Source organism: Macrobrachium nipponense, chromosome 33 (genome assembly GCF_015104395.2).
Source record: "Macrobrachium nipponense isolate FS-2020 chromosome 33, ASM1510439v2, whole genome shotgun sequence".
Taxonomy (NCBI): Eukaryota; Metazoa; Arthropoda; class Malacostraca; order Decapoda; family Palaemonidae; genus Macrobrachium; species Macrobrachium nipponense.
The window spans coordinates 60,515,903-60,537,134 of NC_087219.1; the positions used below are offsets into that span (position 1 = coordinate 60,515,903).

General features: G+C 36.5%; 1 protein-coding gene across 4 annotated transcripts in view; it reads left to right on the top strand.

Moving 5' to 3' along the window:
- The first annotated feature begins 14,043 nt into the window (after positions 1-14,043).
- The window catches only part of LOC135203225 (uncharacterized), a 54,495-nt gene continuing 47,306 nt past the window's right edge, over positions 14,044-21,232 (top strand). For 2 of the 4 annotated variants that reach the window (XM_064232987.1, XM_064232985.1), the window contains exons 1-4: positions 14,044-14,223; positions 18,479-18,628; positions 20,542-20,668; positions 20,915-21,104. In XM_064232987.1, the coding sequence (XP_064089057.1) occupies positions 14,059-14,223; positions 18,479-18,628; positions 20,542-20,668; positions 20,915-21,104 (632 nt within the window). In that variant the 5' untranslated portion in view covers positions 14,044-14,058. Of the gene's footprint in view, positions 14,367-18,478; positions 18,629-20,541; positions 20,669-20,914; positions 21,105-21,232 lie in introns of all 4 variants that reach the window. The other 2 variants (XM_064232988.1, XM_064232986.1) reach the window with 2 other exon arrangements.

The window sequence follows — 21,232 nt, forward strand, 5'->3', positions numbered from 1 at the left end:
TACACCCGTATCCTGAGACCAAACAGTTGGACAGTAAGGGAACAATTGACCACTCCTTAAAAGTCCCAACAGACAATGTGAATAATAGTGTTCCCGACTCTATTACTAATGAAAATCAGAACATCAAACCAAACCAAAATATAACCACCATTACAATCCAACTATCCACAAGACCCAGATGTTACACTGGTGGCAATAAACTGAGTGGCCTCCCAAATCGGGATTTCTTATCACAAAAAAGGAACTAATAGAATTATAAAACCAGAAAATTCCAAAGCTAGAAGAACAAATGCTTCGAACCAAGAAGCTAAACCAATGGCTAACATCTCCAAAATATGCTTCATCTTGTGTTTGTAATGAGTGCTTCATAAGTACTTGCAACCAACTACCCATCCAGACAGAGGACGCAATACATAACTGTATAGAAAATTTTGCTAAATTACGAAGATGCCCAATATCACACCAACATGAGAAGGAATTATGTTTTGAATACTTAAAACACATAAAAGGAAATTATAAAATTAAAGATAGACTCATTAACACTTAATTATGAGAAACAACTGCTGAATCTAATGTATATTTTGTTTAACCAGACCACTGAGCTGATTTACAGCTCTCCTAGGGCTGGCCCGAAGGATTAGATATTTTTTACGTGGCTAGGAACCAATTGGTCACATAGCAACGGGACCTACAGCTTATTGTGGGATCCGAACCACACTATATCTTTTAGGGCTGTTGCCTATGTATGATAAGGCGCCCTATGAGGTAATGTTAGACTTGCGATAATCTTACGCTAAGTCGGTTGGTATTGCACTTCCATCTTCAATGAAGTGTCTTGGGGTTTGTAGATCACTTACGAAGTCGGGATTATCTTCTTGTTTATGACGACGATGTGTTAAACTCATGATGATTCGGTGAGGAGGTTCTTGTAGAAAACACGAAGTATAAAAATATATATATTCTTCTTAGTTTACATGGTGAAGATCAGGTATGATTGTACAAGTCTTCTAATGACGATAGCTTGATCGCTTCTGCCAATGATGATGGCTAATTCTATTCTCTCTACATGATAAAGCTTAGGTAAAGAGATACAGGTCTTCTAATGACGATAGCTAACTCTCTTCTGCTTCTACTACCATCTCGGTTACCAGTCATAAAGGAACAGACCGTAGTTCGAACATATGAACATACATACAATTAAAATGAGACACACTACAGATCACGTAGGCCGTTTGAATTATAGGTCACGGTGTTTGTCTCAAGCAGGAAGCTTGGACTAACGTTTATAAACAATTGAATGACTATAGGTGACGGCATGTCAACTTAGCCTACATACTTATTGTATACGTCATCTTTAGCGTCTCTAGTCTGATCACATTCCTGCAAGCAATCTGGTTGACCTCTTTAGTTTTAGTCTTTTATATATATGGACTAACATTCCATATTTTTATTATGTAAACACTTACATATCGAGTAATGAATTTTTATCACCAGAAATAAATTTCTCTGATTCCACGTTGGCCGAGGCCGAGCTGGGATGCGAACTTCGGACCACCAGATTGGCAGCCAAGCGCGAAAACCACTCTTCCAGCGTGGAGCCTACTGAATCTAATAATTAGCATACAAATACATCAATAAAAGAGTCACAAATCAATTCAAATGCATACAAACTTCCAGACAAAGTAAAATCAGCAGTCAACTTGCAGAATTTAACACCAATAGAAAATTGCCTGTTATTCACCAACTGACGGTGGAAAATTAGGCACAGCTATATACGTTCATAATAGCATAACATATGAATCTCTCAACATACCATCAATGCCATATCAAATAACAGCTATTAAACTGTATATGCCTAACAAAAGTAAAATCACTACTTGTAATTTATATAACCAACCATATTTCAATGCAAATTTTAGTCATTTTTCTGAACTTATTAGCAAAAATATGCACGAACCCCTACTTATAGTAGGAGATTTTAATGCACACAATCCATTATGGGATACTAATAACCCCACTGACATATCTGAAACCAACATATAAAAAACTGTAATGAAACACAACCTGTGTTGTCTCAATGAAAGTGAAGTTCCAACATATTTTCCAAATACACACCTAACCTTTTCCTCAACTGACATTTCACTATGTTCAAATGATATAGCCGAGAAATTTGAATGAAATGTCCTAGACGATTCATACACAAGTAACCATTTCCCAATCATTCTGAACTACTATAGTATATCAAAATATTGCCACCTTCAAGATACAATATCCAAAAAGCTAATTGGGATAAATATTTCCTATACACTCGAAACATACCACCATTCCCACATAACGGAGATCACAATACTACATGCGAGTCCTTCTCAAACTTCATAATAAATGCTGCAGATAAAAGCATTCCAAAAACCAAATCGCATTCCACAAAATCCCCTGTTCCATGGTGGAATCCAACCTTAACAACCTTAAGTAAAATAGAACATATATTGGGTCGCAATCTTAACAGACTCAAAACTCGCCTTAAATCACTCGACAAAATGCCCTATAATATCAACATATTAAACAAAATAGTTGTAATAATTAACCACTATGTAACAAATACACAGCCAAATTTAGAAAAACAGTAATAGCTGAAAAAATTGCATCATGGAAAGAATATGTCTCGAACACATCTTCAAACACATCTTCAAACACATCCACAAGGGATATCTGACAAAAGATAAGGAAAATCAATGGAAAACATATAAGACCTCCAAGAAGTTCAATACATCAAAATGGAAAAAAATATAATACTTTTGAAATATTCAATATAATTGAAACATTTTGAAAACCTCAGTGCCTACTCTAGCCTGAATATACATTTTCAAAATATCAGAAAACAAAGAGAAAATATAATACTCAAGTTTGAAACTCTTGAAGACCTGGAATATAATTATATTTTCAACATGGATGAACTAGATAATGCCATCAACTCACGTCATCCCTCCGCACCAGGATATGATAATATATCATTTGAAATTATAGAAAAATTAGCTCCTATAGCTAAATCAAATTTATTAAAATTTTATAATAGTATCTGGCTAAAACGTGTCTTTCCTGATAAATTAAAACATGCCATAATAATTACAATATATAAACCAGGAAAAGATACAAGTAATCCATCCAATTATAGACCGATATCCCCAACAAGCTGCCTATGCAAAATCTTAGAAAAAATGGTTAATGCAAGATTAACGTATGTAATAACCAAAGTATTCATTTTAATACCAACACAATCAGGTTCAATAGCTGGCAGATCAACCGTAGATCCCTTAATACATTTAGAGGATCATATCAAAAAAGGTTTTGAACAAAAGAAATTAACAGTAGCTATATTTTTTTTATATAGAAAAGCATACGATACAACATGGAAACATAACATCATACAAAAACTCCACTCCAAGGGACTAATATTTATTAAGAACTTCTTAACAAACAGAACTTTTCAAGTAAGAGTAGAAAATTCCTACTCAGTAACCTGTAAACTGGAAGAAGGAATCCCTCAAGGGAGTTATATATTGTTTGCTTTAGCAATTACTGGCATTACTATAAATTTACCAAGTGGTGTAAAAAACAGTTTACATGTTGATGACTGCTATTTACTGCACTAGTAGCAATTTGAGACATGCTCAGAGAGTTCTCCATACTGCCATTTCATATATATGTAGTTGGACAAATTCAGTGGGATTTAAATTTTCAACTGATATAACATCCGCAATCATCTTCTACAAAGACAAAAGTTGGCTGCAGAACCAAACAATCAAACTTCACCTTTATAGCACTGAAATACAATTTTGTACAAAAATCAAATATCTAGGAGTGATATTTGACCAACATTTAAATTGGAAAGAGTACATCAAATACATTAAAGCCAAGGGCATCAAACCGTGACATTTTATTAACAGTCTTATCCATAATAGATTACTGCTGTCCAATATATTCATCCGCCTCAGAATCGGCATTAAAAACACTCTATACATTGCACCATGAAGGAATGCGATTGTGCACAGAAGCATTCCGATCGTCCCCAACAAGCTCGCTTCTGGTAGAGGCAGGTGTGTTGCCCTTGAAACATCACCGTAATTTAATAACAATACGAAGAGGTCTTTCACTACAAGCAGAATCTTCTCCTACAGCTGACTGCTTTCAAAATTACAATCCAGAAACAGAAGTTCATAGTACTAGCTCTTTCCCAAAAAGAGCTAAATACCTAATGAACTTTACCCACCAATAGAATTGTCACTACCATGGATGTTAAAACGAATAAAAATATGTACCTCCCTATCTTACCTACTTAAAAGATGAATGACTAGTACAAAAATGTACCGCCAACATTCTTTGGAGCACATTAGAAGAAAAGGGGACAAATTCATGGTATATACAGACGGCTCCAAAAATAATATTGGAGTAGGAGCATCTGCATATTCGAAAAATATGTTAATCAAAAGAAGCCTACCTATAACATCTTCAGTATTTACTGCCGAAGTCACAGCCGTACAAACGGCTCTTGATGTAATGAAAAAAGCAAGTGTCTATTATTTTCAGTGACTCACGTAGTGCTATAGATGCTATAAGTCAGTATAAACCAGTAAACCAAATAGTACAAGAAATATGAATAAAAATTCATCAACTCCTCCAATCAGGATTACCAATAGAAATATGTTGGATTCCAGCACATGTGGGAATAAAAGGAAATGAAAATGTAGACTCTGCTGCCAAATTAGCCTGCACTATCCCTCCAACAATTACCTATGACCCAGTGTCAGACTGGATAACATCTGTCAAACCATTGATATATCAAGATTGGAAAAGAGAATGGTCATTAGTGCCAACCACAAATAAGCTTAAGAGTATAAATACTGAAGTGTATGCATGGAGGACATCTTCACAAAAAGAAAGATCGAAAGAAGTAATCTTAACAAGGCTCCGTATAGGACACACGATTTTCGCATGGTCGCTTGATGTCTACACCACATGCTGACCCAATGAAGTGTAATAGATGTCAAACACCCATGAGAGTGCAACATTTACTTGTTGAATGTCCAAATTGGACCCAACAAAGATCAATTTATCTACGGAATTCAAAAATGAAAAGTATTCTTGCTCATAATGTGATTAGGATGGGAATAATTGTATTATCGTAATACTCTTAGTCTTAGCAAGCGGGTTCTGCTTACACTTGGGCCATGCTAATCATGTCATGCCATCCCCTTTTGGTCGCTGTAGTCAGTCGACTTAGCTGAAAGACTTGAGTGGAATGTCCTGGATTACTCATATACCAGTGACCACTTCCCCTTTGTCCTTAATCAATTAAATAATAATTTAATATTGCCACCTGTAAAATATAATATCCAAAAAGCAGATTGGGACATTTACAATCTACATACCAGAAATTTTATACCACCATTTCCGCATAACCAAAACCACTATAAAATATGTGAATTCCACACGGATTTCATAATAAATGCTGCTGATAAAAGCATAACTAACACAGGGCCACACCCAAATAAATCCCCTGTCCCATGGTGGACTCCAACCTTAGCAACTTTAAGAAAATTCAAACACGTATTAAGTTGAAATCTTAGCAGACTTAAGACACGGCTCGAAGCCCTCAACAAATTGCCCAACCATACAAATATACTAAACAAGAGAGTGGTCATCAACATAACAATCAACTATATCAAACCTTTATATAACATATATAATGTCAAATTTCGAAAACTTGTAATATCTGAGAAAATATTATCAAGGAAAAATTGTGTATTAAGCTTGTCAACAAATACATCTATGAAAGATATTTGGCTAAAAATAAGGAAAATTAACGGAAAACATATAAGACGCCCAAAAAGTGAAATAAACCAAAATGGGAAACTATATCATGACCCATATGAAATTTCGAATATAATAGGGAAACACTTTGAAAACATAAGTGTCTACTCCAATCTAAATGAACATTTTCAAAATATAAGAACACAGAAGAAAAATACTATACTCAGTTTTGTTACTATTGAAGATCTAGAATATAATTATGCATTTAATATGGATGAATTAAACAATGGTCTAGATTCATGTCATCCATCGGCCCCAGGCCATGATAAAATATCATTTGAAATGATACAAAGACTAGCCCCCATTGCCAAATCATATTTACCAAAATTCTATAATACCATCTGGATGAAACGCGTTTACCAGATAAATGGAAACATGCTATCGTTATCCCAATAAACGAACCTGATAAAGATTCAAGTAATCCATCCAATTATAGACCTATATCCTTGACAAGCTGTCTATGTAAGATACTAGAAAAAATGGTTAACTATAAATTCAGTTCTAACACCAACAATCAACCCTTGAACCACTAACCTGTCTAGAAGCAAAAAAGGATTCGATCAGAAAAAAATAACAGTGGCAATATTTTTTGACAGAAAAAGCATATGATACAACATGGAAACAATATCATGCAAAAAACTTCACTCTGAAGGTATGAGATGCCATATACCAATTTTTATTAACAATTTTCCATCTGACAGAACTTTCCAAATTTGAATAGAAAATTCTCATTCAAATGTTTATGAACTGGAAGAAGGAATTCCCCAAGGCAGTGTCTTAAGCTGTCAATGATATTACAATAAATTTACCAATAGCGCCTCAGTGGCGTGGTTGATTTGGTGATTGCTTCTCACCTCGGTGGTCGCGGGTTCGATTCCCGGCCATTCCATTGAGGAGTGAGAGATGTGTATTTCTGGTGATAGAAGTTCACTCTCGACGTGGTTCGGAAGTCACGTAAAGCCGTTGGTCCCGTTGCTGAATAACCACTGGTTCCATGCAACGTAAAAACACCATACAAAAAAAAAAAAAAAAAAAAAAAAAAAAAAAAAAAAAAAAAAAAATTTTACCAAAAAGAGTTTAAAACAGCTAGTAGGTTGATGCCTTTATCATATACTATACAAGCAGCATGGTAAGACATGCCTAAAGAATCCTCAATACGGCCATCAGAAATATTACCAACTGGGCAAATTCAGTAGGATTCCAATTTTCAATAGAAAATTGGAATCCTACTTTCAATTTTCAATAGAAAATTTTGGCCATCTTTTATCTATAAAGATAAAAGATGGCCAAAACAACAAACAATTAAGTTTATCTTTATAATACCGAAGTTATATTCTGCACAAGTTTTAAATACCTGGGAATGGTGTTTGATCAGCACCTGAACTGGAAAGCACACCTCAAATATATCAAAGCCAAAGGCATAAAAGTCCTTTCCATATTGAAACAACTATCACACCAAATGGGGAGCTGGACGTAACACCATGCTTATTTTATACAAAGCAACAACACTATCTATAATAGATTATTGTTGCCCAATATATTCATCTGCCTCAGAAGCTACATTAAAAACACTAGATGCACTGCATCATGAAGGAATACGTTTGTGCACGGGAGCATTTCAATCATCCCCTATAAACGCCCTGTTAGCAGAAGCAGGCATATTACTCCTAAAACATCACCACAACTTGATAACTATGCGTAGGGGCCTTTCCCTTCAAGCAGGAACATCTCCCACTGCTACCTACTTTCTGAATTATAATCAAAGATTTAAAAAACCACGGTGCTAGCTCTTTCCCACAAAGAACAAAATATTTAATAAATTCACATAAACCAATTTTCCATCCAGCAATGGAACTCCCACCACCCTGGACTTTGAAAGAGTAAAAAATATGTACTGCTCTTTCATATCTTCTAAAAGGAGATGTGGCAAACACAGAACAGCTATACTAGAAAACAAATTACTTAACATAAATCCAACACAGACATTGAATGTGGACATATACAAAATAATGAATGGCTAATCCAAGTAACCAACAAAAAGCAGTCCACTGCCTTTTTAAGTGTAATGAAAATAATATAAAAAAAGCAATTACAAGCCACAAACATTGAATTATGTACAGGGTACAGTCATCCTACCCAACAACGAACAAGAACTTCCCTCAAAACAAGTACTACTAGGCTCCTTAAAGTAGAGATATAACAATAGACACGATCTAGAAATATACTCAATTCCAAGCAGGAAAGACAAGAATAAAAATAGCAACATTGCCAAAATAAAATTCACAGGCCAAAACCTCCCATTTAAAATCAAAATTCTCAGACAAAATAGAGAAGTTCGTCCATTTATTTCAAAACCCCGCTACAATGAACACAGCACTCAAGGTGTGGACACAAAAATATCGTAATAAAGCAATATGTGCAGTCTGTACATCAGATAACCATACCACTGATTGGAACTAGACTAGAGCTAAAAATAAGATGAGTTAATAACCTATCCAAAAGCTCCACTTTCTCAAATGTAACTAAAAATCAAAGCATCGATCAACACAACAACAAACAAGATGATATATACATATAAACTAATTCGCGAGCCAATATAATACTAAAACCCAAAATAAGCGTAATATTATGTCCACCAATACCACTACTAACATTACAGATTCAGACATCCATGAAAAAGAATTTCCAATGGAAGAGGAATCAAATCACAGTGATAACCGAATTGTCCAGAAGAAAATACTGGAACGAAAAATTTGAATATTGAAAATCACAATCGATTTAAAGAAACTACAACTACAGCAGAAGAACATTTAAAAAGAGACATTGTATTAACCTCATCACAAATAGAAATTATGCTCAGTCCCAATCATACAACCAACATTTGGAGAGTAAAGAATCAATCACTACAATTTCCAAAGGACAATACTAATGATAGCATTCCCTTCTACAATACTAATGAAAATGATACCATTAAACCAAACCAAAATATATCTATCACACCCCAACCATCCACAAGATCCAAATATTCCACTAATAACAATAAACCAAATAACCCCCAAAACAACATTTCTTATCACTACAGAAAATGACCACTCCACTAGAGTTACAAAACCAGAAATTTCTAAAGCCAGAAGATCAAATGCTTCGATCAAAGAAACTGAGCCAATAACTAACGGCACCAAACATGCTTAGTCATGTGGTTGTAATGAGTGCTTCTTATGCACTTATAGCCAACTACCCACGAAGAAAGGACACAATACAAAACTGCATAGACAATTTTATTAAATTACGAAAGTGCCATTTAACACACCAACATGAGAACGAATTATGTTCTGAATCCTTAAAATGCAAAAAGGAAATTATAAAATAAAAAACAGACATTAATATTTAATTATGAAAAACAAACAACCGTTGAATCTAATAACCAACATACAAATACAATTAAAAAACCACAAATCAATTCAAATGCATATAAACTTCCAGGCAAAGTAAAATTGGTAATCAATTTACAGAATTTAACACCAATAATCGGTAATCAATTTACAGAATTTAACACCGATAATGGAAAATAAAATTATTCAATGGAATATAAATGGCCCCTTAACCCGACATGTTTGGGTGAATTACAAAGAATACTACGAGACCACAGCCCAACACGAATGTGGCTACAATACATTGGATCTAACCAAACAAACATTTAACACTACTAAATTGCCTACATACACTCGCCCCATGACCTTCCACTCCACATTCAGCACACTTTGCTCGCTGTTCCCTACACATCCTAGCATAATGCCCATTCCTTCCACAGTTGCCGCAAACTGCTTTCACACGGGTACCCAGACATCCACTAGCTACGTGCCCTGTCTACCCACTTCTATAACATTTAATTTTCCTATCTCTCTTGACACTCACTAACTAAATGTCCTGTCTTCCTACACCCGAAACAAGCTCCTAACAACCACCGACATTCATTCTTCTAATGCCCTGGTTTCCCCACATCTATAACACTTCTGCTCCCACTTACAGATAAACTGACCCTAATCTTCCGTCAATCACGCTCCTATCTCTCTTAGGGTTCACCATACTTATGTTACTTGCCCTAACGCTCCTATTAACCACTTGTTCTGCCATTCACCTCGGCCCTTCTAAAACTGCCTCCTTATAGCTCCTAAACTCATCAGGCATACACTTATTCACTACAGTCTTGATGCTGACACTTCTGCCTGCTCTCTTTCATACACCTATCTAATTCGTAATCCTCAACTATCTCTAAGATATCATTCCATGTCAACCTCTCAACCGTCGATCTTACTTTCTCCTTACATTTCAAATTTTAAACTCATACACACGCTCAGGCACAGTCGCTAACAACTTCCTCATCAAATCCTTGCACTCATTTACCCCCTCATCCCCAACTTTTTCCTACTAACATCTCTAAACGGCATACATACATCGACAACGACTCACCAACATTCATTCTGGCTTCCTCTAAATCATTCTTCCTCCCATACCTAACGCTACTCTTTGCCCTCCTAGTCTGCTCCATAATCCTAGTCTTAACACTCTCATACGACGCATCCCCTACACTCATCATTATCCCATATATCTCAACAAATATCTTGTCAAAAATTCCCCTAACTCCCTAACCCAAACTCTCTTATTATCCCCATACTTTGCTGTACAATATTTCTCATATTCCTTAAAAAAGTCCCTATATCCCTACTACCACATTCCTCATATCGTGCACATCGGGGTACCTCTCTCATATAAACAGCTCTTCGTATTTCTCGCTCACTCTCATTCCCACTAATGCTACTTCCATCCTCATTCCTCTTAACCCCTTCCAAATACAGCAAATCCACTTCCATACTCGCATCCATACTCTTGGCCATGCCCTTCCTACTCTTCTTCTTGTCTATTTGTTCCCACCTACCACTATCCGAATCACTCTCATCCTGCCCCTTACTCTCAGCCCCTTTTCCAACGTCCTTAGTCCTCGTCTCATCCTGTCCGTCATCCTTACCAATCTGCTTCCTTTTAGTCTTATTCTTCTTCTCAGTTCCTTTCTTACCCTTGTCCTCAGTTCTATCCTTGTCCTGTGTCTTTCCCTTCTTTTCCTCATCCATCACAAACACATCAACCTCTTCACTCGTACTATCATCCACTCGCCCTCTCACCTTCACCGCTTCAAGCCGGTCACCAGACCCAGGAAGCCTACCTCCAACAGACCCCTTTCCAAGAAGTCCCTTAAACATTTCCTACACAGTAATCATCACCTACTCCAGCTTCTCATGCATTTGATCAATCATTCACCCTTCAGCCCCTTTCACTTCCTCTTTCGTATGAGTGTTAAGACTTGCTGTCCAAGCCATTCTGCTACAGCCACACCAGCAGTCCCTGTTCGGGCGCCAAAATATGATGTTGCGGAATCACAAGCTAAGCAAGACCTTCCCGCGTTTACGTTAATCGACCCTGGCTGACAAATTCCCCCTAGACACACTTTCCCTTTATGTTACTTAATTATTACCTGAACACCCGGTTCAATAAGGAAAAAAAAAAAAAAAAAAAAACTCAAACACGTTTACTCACCAGGAAACTTGACAGAATCAGGGCAAGAAGCTGTGCTCTCAACTAGGTATGGCTGTTGAAAAAAACTCCAGGATCAACCCAAAACACAACACCAATAAACGCAACAACACCAACACTGACACCAATAAACTGCTCATCCAACACAAAAAACAAACAAACAAGCACCATAACTACACACCAATTCACAAACATTGGACATTATAAACCGCTCACCAATTTGGCAACCACAGTTGGACACAAGCAAGACATAACTCAATTACTTAGAACTTATGTGAAACAGACAACTGTACTGACTGACCACCTCCCACTCCAAATGCCTTCTTTGACTGGCTGCTTCTGACTGACTCTGAATGCCTGGCGACCGAGCCACTCCATGAGCCAACACGCCCGCCAAACAAGCAGTTCATTCGTCGACCACCCATTCATCATTCACACCCTTTCTCTCTCTCTCACGTTCTCCCCCTTCTCTCAAAATGAAAAAAAAAAACAGACACAAACCTTCCCCATACTATCTTAACAATAATAATAAACATAGAAATAAATATAATAAATACGCAAAACATCCAAAACTCTTCCTATCACTTCCGACAAACGCAAAACACAAAACAAGGCAACAGATGAAACAACCAGCCGCTCTCTCTCACAAGCAACCCTTGAGAATGTTGTCAAATGCAACCAATTCATTAATTCCCCCATTTAGTCAACCGACCATTAGTATTGAAATTGGTGTTAAGTGTGTCCTCGACCCTGAAATCATATATTCAGACGCAGAAATCATGTTTCTGTGACAATTAGAAGCATAGATATGAGCATATCTTACAATATAGGGAGTTGTGTCAGGAAGCTGATTTGGTGCATACAGACCAGAATATGTGGCCATTTGTCAGAGTGACCTACACCGATTTCAGAAGGTTGCCTCTTGAATCTTCTACTAGAGCTGAACTTTCCTGATGCTCCCCGACTATCAAGGAAGCAGAAAGGGATTTTATAGGAGAATGGATTCGCTTATACAAAGGGATGCTCTCCCTCTCGAAAGTGAAACCAGAGTAGTATAGCAACAGAAATAAGAAATGAGACAATTATTCGGTATTGCTGGTGAAATACCAAGAGAAATATCCAAATGCTACACTACAAGATGTAAAGAAGAAACTTAATTAGCCGAGGAAAAACTTTAGGAAAGAACTGAGGAAGATAAGGGATTCGAAGAAGTCTGGCGCAGGCTCTGAAGTAGTCTAGGAATCGACATTATATTACTTTCAGGAAATGTTATCTCTACGAGACCAGGAAACTCCCGCAGAGTCGATGAATGCCATAGATGATAATGAGGATTATGACTTTACAGGTGAATCGACTTCGGTGAGCATTTATAGGCGTTATTCATCATGATTATTTAGCAATTACATAAGTACTATTTCTGATGCGAAGAAAACATACAAAATATAACAAAATCAATCAATAATATATTATATATATATATATATAAATATATATATATTATATATATAGATATATATATATATATATATATATATATATATATATATATATATAAAAAGATGATTTCTCCTCTTGTAACACTTCTCCATCCAACGACGCTTTCTTTGGCTTTTCTTCTTTAATCAGAACAAGGCTACTGAAATAGAAGTAGCACCTAATGTGGAGATGTTGCTTCTATGAAGTCTGGTAGAAAATGATTGGTATGAGGGCAGAAGATTGACACGATCAGTAGTGAGACGATCTTCTTGACGTCAATAATGTGTATCGATTCTGGACATACCATTTCTATAAATGAACATTGCTCCCATTCAGGAAAAGCAAGTGAACTTCGACCGAGTTTATAGCTCACTTTGGAACAGGAGATTTATACATGTCTATGTTTCTTTTTATTCGTTTTTTTTTTCAAAGGCGAAGAATAATAATGTCAAGAAAGTGTTCTGAAAATTGCATAAGCAGCTGGAGATATGATTATTGTTACTTATGATGAAGTCCGGCCATCTGCCAATTATTCGTTAGCACCATAAATTATAACAAGCAGTAGAGACAATCATTTTCCATTTAAACGAATCAGCTGACAAACAACATTAGAAACGCCACTTGAACAGCCATATCTCTCGCAGAGATAAATATCAGACTGATAAGTCACAAGTTCGTGACTTTATCGGGTCTTAAAGGCTAAATAAAATGAAGACGTTGTCCTGATCAGGGACCGTTGTTTACGATTGCACTGGTAACTATAACATGATTTAGGTAACAGCAATTAGTGAACGCCGTCAACCATTTTTCTCGTAGATTTAACAGAGAAGAGCTTCAGCCTGCATTGCTATATAACGTAGTATATTTCTTCTTTCATTTTCCAGTTGTGAAATTTAGAATACTTTTTATGTCGATTGGTGTCTATTCCGTTTCGCTATTTCTGCCTCTCTGCTTAACAACATTATCTTCTTACGGGTTCCCCTGTATCTTGTCAGGAATAATGCTAATAATAACATTAAGACCATGCTTTTACTTAAACTTGAACTCCAGCAAAATGAACAGGCTTAATCTGGCTATGTCAATACGTCAAGAAAGTTATCGTCTGATAAGATAAAGAGGACAATAATGAAAATCCCACAGGCAGAGGGTCCGCTGCTCACTAGTCTTAGAAGGGCATTTGTGGTACTCACGGAGTCACGGATTTGTGCTGGACACTGGACAACTTTAGTTGACACCAAGGAAAAATGTGAAGTGCTGCGTGATGCTTTCGAACATTTCTTTGGTGTAAAAGTGAGTCTATAGAGGGAAACCGAAGTAACTGGTGATCAAAATCTAATTTGCCTGTGAGGAAAAGAATATTCAATCAGAAGAATTTGCATTTAGAATCCCGTCCAGCTGACTTTGGGACAATCATCAACTCGGCTTCTTCAATGGTAACGTTTGTTAATTAAACATTTGCAGTACCATATATATTTTGAGGCAAATGTCTGTCAAAGAGAGAGAGAGAGAGTATCTGATGTTCACTCAATAACACTTCCATATCAAAACCTAATAAAAGAAGTTCATAATAATGACAGACGATGTTATAGCTAAAATCATTGCATCGTCATGTGGTTACGCAGTGGCGCTAGTCGTACTGTTAGAACTATACAGGAAGCAAATAATTTTTTGAAGAAATGGGTTTCTCTAGCCCGGGCTCTACAACTCTCTCATGTTATTTAGATATGACTTGATGACTTTAATGAATACCCTTATCCTTTTCCTCAGCCAGTGGCTTCAATAAATGACTGAATTTGATGGCTTAAATGCTCTGTCTCTCAGTTGTTTGAATTTATATACATCTGCAGGATCTGTCACCATTATTCTATTGCTACAATTATTCTTATTACTGGCATTTTCATTTTTTTCATTGTAACTGTGATTATAATCAATATCGTTTTGTTACGTTCAATTTTTCAACTATTCTCAATTTTATTACGATTTTTACCATTATTTTGATTACCATCCTTTAGTTTAGACTACCATGTTATCTTATGTATCTAGACTGTGTATGCTAGTTTCTATTCTTTGTATATTCCATGTATATGGCCTTCAGCTGATAATAAAAACTCATTATTATCATATACCATGACTGATCATTATTTCTCATCTTGTCTCGCCTAAACACAGGACTGTTACTGTATGTGTGTGTGTATGTATACAAAAGTCGGTCTCCTAATTACTGGTACTGTTCTCTCTGAAGTCGATACAAAGTTCGACTTCAGCCTCCCTTGTGAACAAAGAAAAAGGTGCTGAACATCAACTTATTTTTTAACTTGAGCAACAACCCAATCGCCTTTCGAAGTAAATACAGCACCTTGTGATAACAACGTTGTTACCTTCACGACTAATGTTATCTGGACCCAGCAGAGGGCGAGTGTCGACAGCGCACCTCACGTGGTGCACTGTGGGCATTACGATTATAATGAGAGTTGAAGGTTCCTTCGGCCTTTAGCTGCACCCACTTTTTAGTTATAATTCTAATATTAATTTTATTTTCAGCCCAAGACCATATACAGGGAATATACATTGTACAGACAGTAACATACACAATCTAGATACATGAGATTAACACGATAAAAGACGAATAAACAGCAATATCCACAGTTACTGGAGTAGTACAAAAGATAACAATCATAATAATGGCAATAAAAGTAATAATATTGAGAATAGATAAAAAAGTATGAGTATATGACCGAATTTTCAAAAGCAATGCAAGAAAAGATGTATCATAGTGACAGGAGTAATCTAAATATTATTTTTATTGATAATCGGAGATAAGCTCAGTTGGAATGAGACAGGAATTTACAAAATGTAGAACAATAATGTCAAGCGTTATTATCAGAGAGTGGATCATGGAGGAAGATTCTGAAGAGGATAGATAAGACATTTGTGGATCGATTTTCATCTATTAAAGAGAAACTTCGGATGTTATAAAATAAATTCAAAGTGGAATTTTTTCAATGTAGCATAAAATATCAAGTAATGCTGACAGCCATTTCTAAGATGTTAAGATCTTGAAACATCATCTGGGCTACGTATAGATATTACATTGTTAAGAAAATCACAGTTTCGTGAAAACAAATTGTTAAAAAATATCCACAATTATATATTAAAAATAAATTTCTATGTAAAAATAGAACAAAGACTTTCGAACACCTGAACGGTGCTCCTCATCAGGTGTTCGAAAGTCTTTGTTCTATTTTTACATAGAAATATATTTTTAATATATATTTGTGGATATTTTTTAACATTATTACATTATTAGAACTGATATAGTACTCAGAACAGTTCGCTTTTCACAGAATTTGTATGAGAAATGCTAATAAATGTCACGAGAAGATGACTATTTTAAACCTGGAAAGTCGAAAGGAATACTATTTTCTTACAAGCTGCCTCGCGTTGTCTTTGGTATCTTGTAACGTACTAACATCAGTTGGAAGATAGACTGCGGAATGCTGTCAGCCTATTATTCTAAAGCAAGAATAAAGCATCTCGGTGGCGTGATTGGTATGGTATTAGCGTCCCACCTCGGTGGTCGCGGGTTCGATTCTCGGCCATTCCATTGAGGAGTGAAGAGATGTGTATTTCTGGTGATAGAAGTTCACTCTCGACGTGGTTCGGAAGTTACGTAAAGCCGTTGGTCCCGTTGCTGAATAACCACTGGTTCCATGCAACGTAAAAACACCATACAAACAAAAACAAATAAAACAAAAATAAATTTGGGGAAAAAGCACCAAAAGAATTCAAGTACAAAGGACGATAACATAATTAGAAACCACATTTTCTTTTCATTTCTTCCTTTCCTCACATATCTAAATAACACTTGAAACACCATATCCTTTAATTTCATAATGCGTCTCTCCATAATTTTTGCACGAAATGAGAAATCATACAAATATGTCCCACAGCAAACGGTGCCGAGGAACAATAATTATAATGCAATCTTCGTGTAGGTTTTGGCTTGTTTGTTTGTTTGTATGGTGTTTTTACGCTGCATGGAACCAGTGGTTATTCAGCAACGGGACCAACGGCTTTACGTGACTTCCGAACCACGTCGAGAGTGAACTTCTCTCACCAGAAATACACATCTCCCACTCCTCAATGGAATGGCCGAGAATCGAACCCGCGACCACCGAGGTGAGAAGCAAACACCAAACCAACCACGCCACTGAGGCGCTTAGGTTTTGGTTGGGCTTCCCGTCGTAGAAGTAACAGGTCTTCTCTCAGCGACGTAGGTTGCGGTAGGTCTGCCTGCTGTTCTACTCATTAATCAATTATGGTATATGGAACTAATCTTCCCTTTATTGAGCACCATTTAGCTTTAATTTCTATAGACTTTTCTTATTTCTTCAGCTGCCTTTTCTTTCCCTACCAAGGTGTCATAGTAAATTGAAACAAATTATTATCTCCCAATTCATATGGCTGGGTTTTAAGCTATCGTAGTACCCAGCTTTCTATATCTTGACGTTATCTCAAACGCTTCTGTGTAACTACCCCTACAACATTTCTTCAGTTTTCAGGCCTAGGGATCACTTTCCTCATTTCTGTTACAAATACCTATACCTCAAAAAAGACCCCACCCCCTAGTTCCCTCCACGCAGCATCAAATGTGGAACTTTAGAGAGTTTACAGCTTTCCTTCTTGATTTTGCACATGGAAGGAGCAAGATGTTATTTTTTCTTTGGTTGCAAAATTATGAGACTGGCACATAATGCCAGTGAGGTCTTACTAGGACATACTTCCCCTCTTCTGCTAGAACTTGCTTTCCTAACCTTTGGTTGAAAGTCGAGTTGAAGTAGGTTACTTATTCCCAACCTCCGCTTCTGCTGCTTTTCAAGTTTCTTTTATATCTGCTGGAAATCAGTTTGTCGGCATTTTGATGGTTTCTGTCTTACCAAAAAGTTCCTGGTCATTTGCCTATAAAGTCTCACTAACTCCTCCATGTCCAATTTCATCTTGTTGGACATATATCTTGGTCTTCTTATAAAAAGTTCTGGCTCACTTTCATCTGATCAATTTCAGCTCATAACATTCCTGGTCTATCCCTTGCTCCTCTGCACTCACTCGTATTCTTTGGTAGAGCTTGTATTAAGAGTTTTCTCATCCAATTTTTTGAAGCACACTGAATCCAAATTCTTTCTTTCTTGACTTAATATCATCCTGTCCCTGAGACTTTATAGAAATTTAAGTGGTGATGTTCTTGATCAGCTGGAATTCATCCTAAAATAGATACAACTATAAACAGTATAATTCGTTACAATACAAATATTAGTGCCAACTCGTTAACTTTTAAGGCGCGCACATCATTACTCTCCTTTTAAAACAATTCGATTAGGTAAAGGCTTTCCAGTAAAGCTTGTTGTTATGAAGAGTTATACAGTTATTCACCCAAACTATTTTTTTTTTCATTGGGAAATGTCTGGAAAGTTAGTCTTAGGGGACATCGCCATCGTCGATTTATCATTTTACTGCACTCTAGTTGCTTAAATTTAGTTTCTTTCAGGAAACCCTCGACTGTCCAGTGTGTGCGGAAAAATACGATACAGGCCAAAGGACCCCAAAAATCATGGCCTGTCTCCACACAGTCTGTCTCTCCTGCCTGATCAGCCTTAATACCTATTCCCAAGCCCCGCCAAGAGTCAGACACAGCATTGTAAGTATAGAAAACAGAGAAGAAAATAAAAGTTATACGCACACACAGACACACACACAAACACACACACACACACCCACACACCACATATATATATATATATATATATATATATATATATATCTATATATATATAATATAATATATATATAACATACTAGCTAACCGGACAAGGCAGTGCCCAGGAAAAATCTGAATAACAATCTAAAACTCTCCCTCTCTCCTCCCAACAACCTGTCTACTCTCTTTCTCACATCCACTCCTATCAGTCTCTCTTTCCTGTTAAGGTAGTTGCTTTAGTTACAATGTCCAGCCTTTTTGACATTTATATTTCACCACTTCTCACCTCCATTTCTATCGGGGCGGAAGTTGGACTTAAAGGGCATCAGTAGTGTCTCTACTCATCCCAGCAACCTCAAAAACTATGGATTAAACTCTAATATTTATCATTTTTGACATTCTATTTTACACCCTTTCTTGTCAGGCCTGAACACACACACACACACACACACACACACACACATATATATATATATATATATATATATATATATATATATATATATATATATATATACAAATAGTGAATAATTGAATAGATAAGTACAAATACAAATATACAATACACACACACACACACACACACACACACACAATATATATATATATATATATATATATATATATATATATATATATATATATATATATATATATATATATATATATATATATATATATATATATATGTGTGTGTGTGTGTGTGTGTGTGTATGTATATTTGTATTTGTACTTATCTATTCAATTATTCACTATTTGTGCTTGTGTATTCATTACTTCCCATTTTCCTTTTATCATCTGTATTTTGTAAGCTTAACTGATTTGTATGGTACAATTATTATAGATATGAGAGATTTATCAGATTTTATTATTATCAAATTACAGCAGATTGAACTTATTCACATGGAATAAGCACACAGAGGCCATGCGGTTGCAAATCAAGCTTCCAAAGAATGATGGTTTCAGCCTCTCACCACAGATCCCACACAGAAGTAGTAACTGATTATCTCGCAGAACCAGTGATTTTTCATCACCTTCGGGGAGGCGCAAACTCTGCAACACCTGAGCAGCATGCCACAACGCGAGCGACCATACCAGCAGACCAGCAATTTGAAAATGCTCTGTGATATATACGTGAATCTTAGAAGATTTAAGCATTAACTTACTTGATATTGATATTTTAGATTCCACAGCTATTCTAAATAATTCATATACGTATGTGTGTAAGTAAACCTTGCATGGTTAGAGAGTTTTCTCTCAGAGATAAATATGAGAATATGTTCAACAATATCTTAAAGGTCTACAAGGAAATTCTAAGGGATTCTAAAGCAACCTTGCAGGTTGGTAACGAAAGTTATGAGATTCAAAAACATTAAGTCGTTACATTTTCCATGAAAAAAAACGCTTGACAAGGCTTTGTCTGACCATCTGCACTTTTCCTATCCACCCTCAGATCCAGAAAACTATTAAGGCTAGAGGGCTGCAATTTGGTATGTTTATCAACCATCCTCAATCATGAAACATACCAAATTGCTGCCCTCTAGCCTCAGTAATTTTTATTCAACTTAAGGTTAACATTAGCCATGGATCGTGCTCCTGGCATCGTCGAGTCCAATTCCAGAGGAGTCGCCAATGCTCCTTCACTTGACTGCATCTAGGGTACATCTGAGTGCTGCCTCGTCACTGAGAGTTTCATACTGCAGCACATCGAGTTTCATACAGTATTATATGCTGTACAGAAAACTCGATTGTGCCAAAGAGACTTCTTCACAATTTTTACTTGTTTTTCATGCAGATATACAATGTTTGAGACATTCTTCAGGTTCACCTTAATTTTTTTTTTTTTCGAACAGGCCATCCCCTCAGTGTCATATGCAGGTAAACCTCATATGAAGATAAACACTCCCAGTTCTAAAGTCATCGCCAATATTGCCAGCATCATACAGGCCAATCCACCCCCGCCTTTGCAACGCTTCACAGGTATATCAGTCAGCATAACTAGAATATCTGGCAGTGATCATGTCATAGAAATATAAAAGTCCACACACAAACTTAATAGCAACACACTTGCTCATCTATGTAACAGAAATTGGCTTAAAATCTAAATTGTTTTCAAGGACATTGGAGAAAAATACAAGAGAATCTTTTGACATTCAGATATCGTGGCTAAAGTTGATCAATTATCTGTTTTAAAATCATTATTAATGTTTCTTTTGGCGGGGACAGATGCTGAAACCGAGAGCAGTGATGGTTCTCCTCCGGCCCTGCCGAAACGGAACACCACCAGGGTTGGGCCGCCCTTGAAGCCAAAACCGGAAGAGTTGCGGCCAAGATCAGAGCCTTCCATTCCGAAATGTACCCTCCAGTGCCCAGTCTGTCTTACCATTATGGAATCAACGTCTCTGCAAACGAACGGGTATGTCTGGCAGGTTTTTAGCCTAATCTTTGCTCGGTCGGTTACTTCCATCTTTTCACCTTTTCCTTATCATTCCTTTTTCTTCTCTATTACCTGCTGTTATCACAGTAGTTGTTCAACCTTTCTCA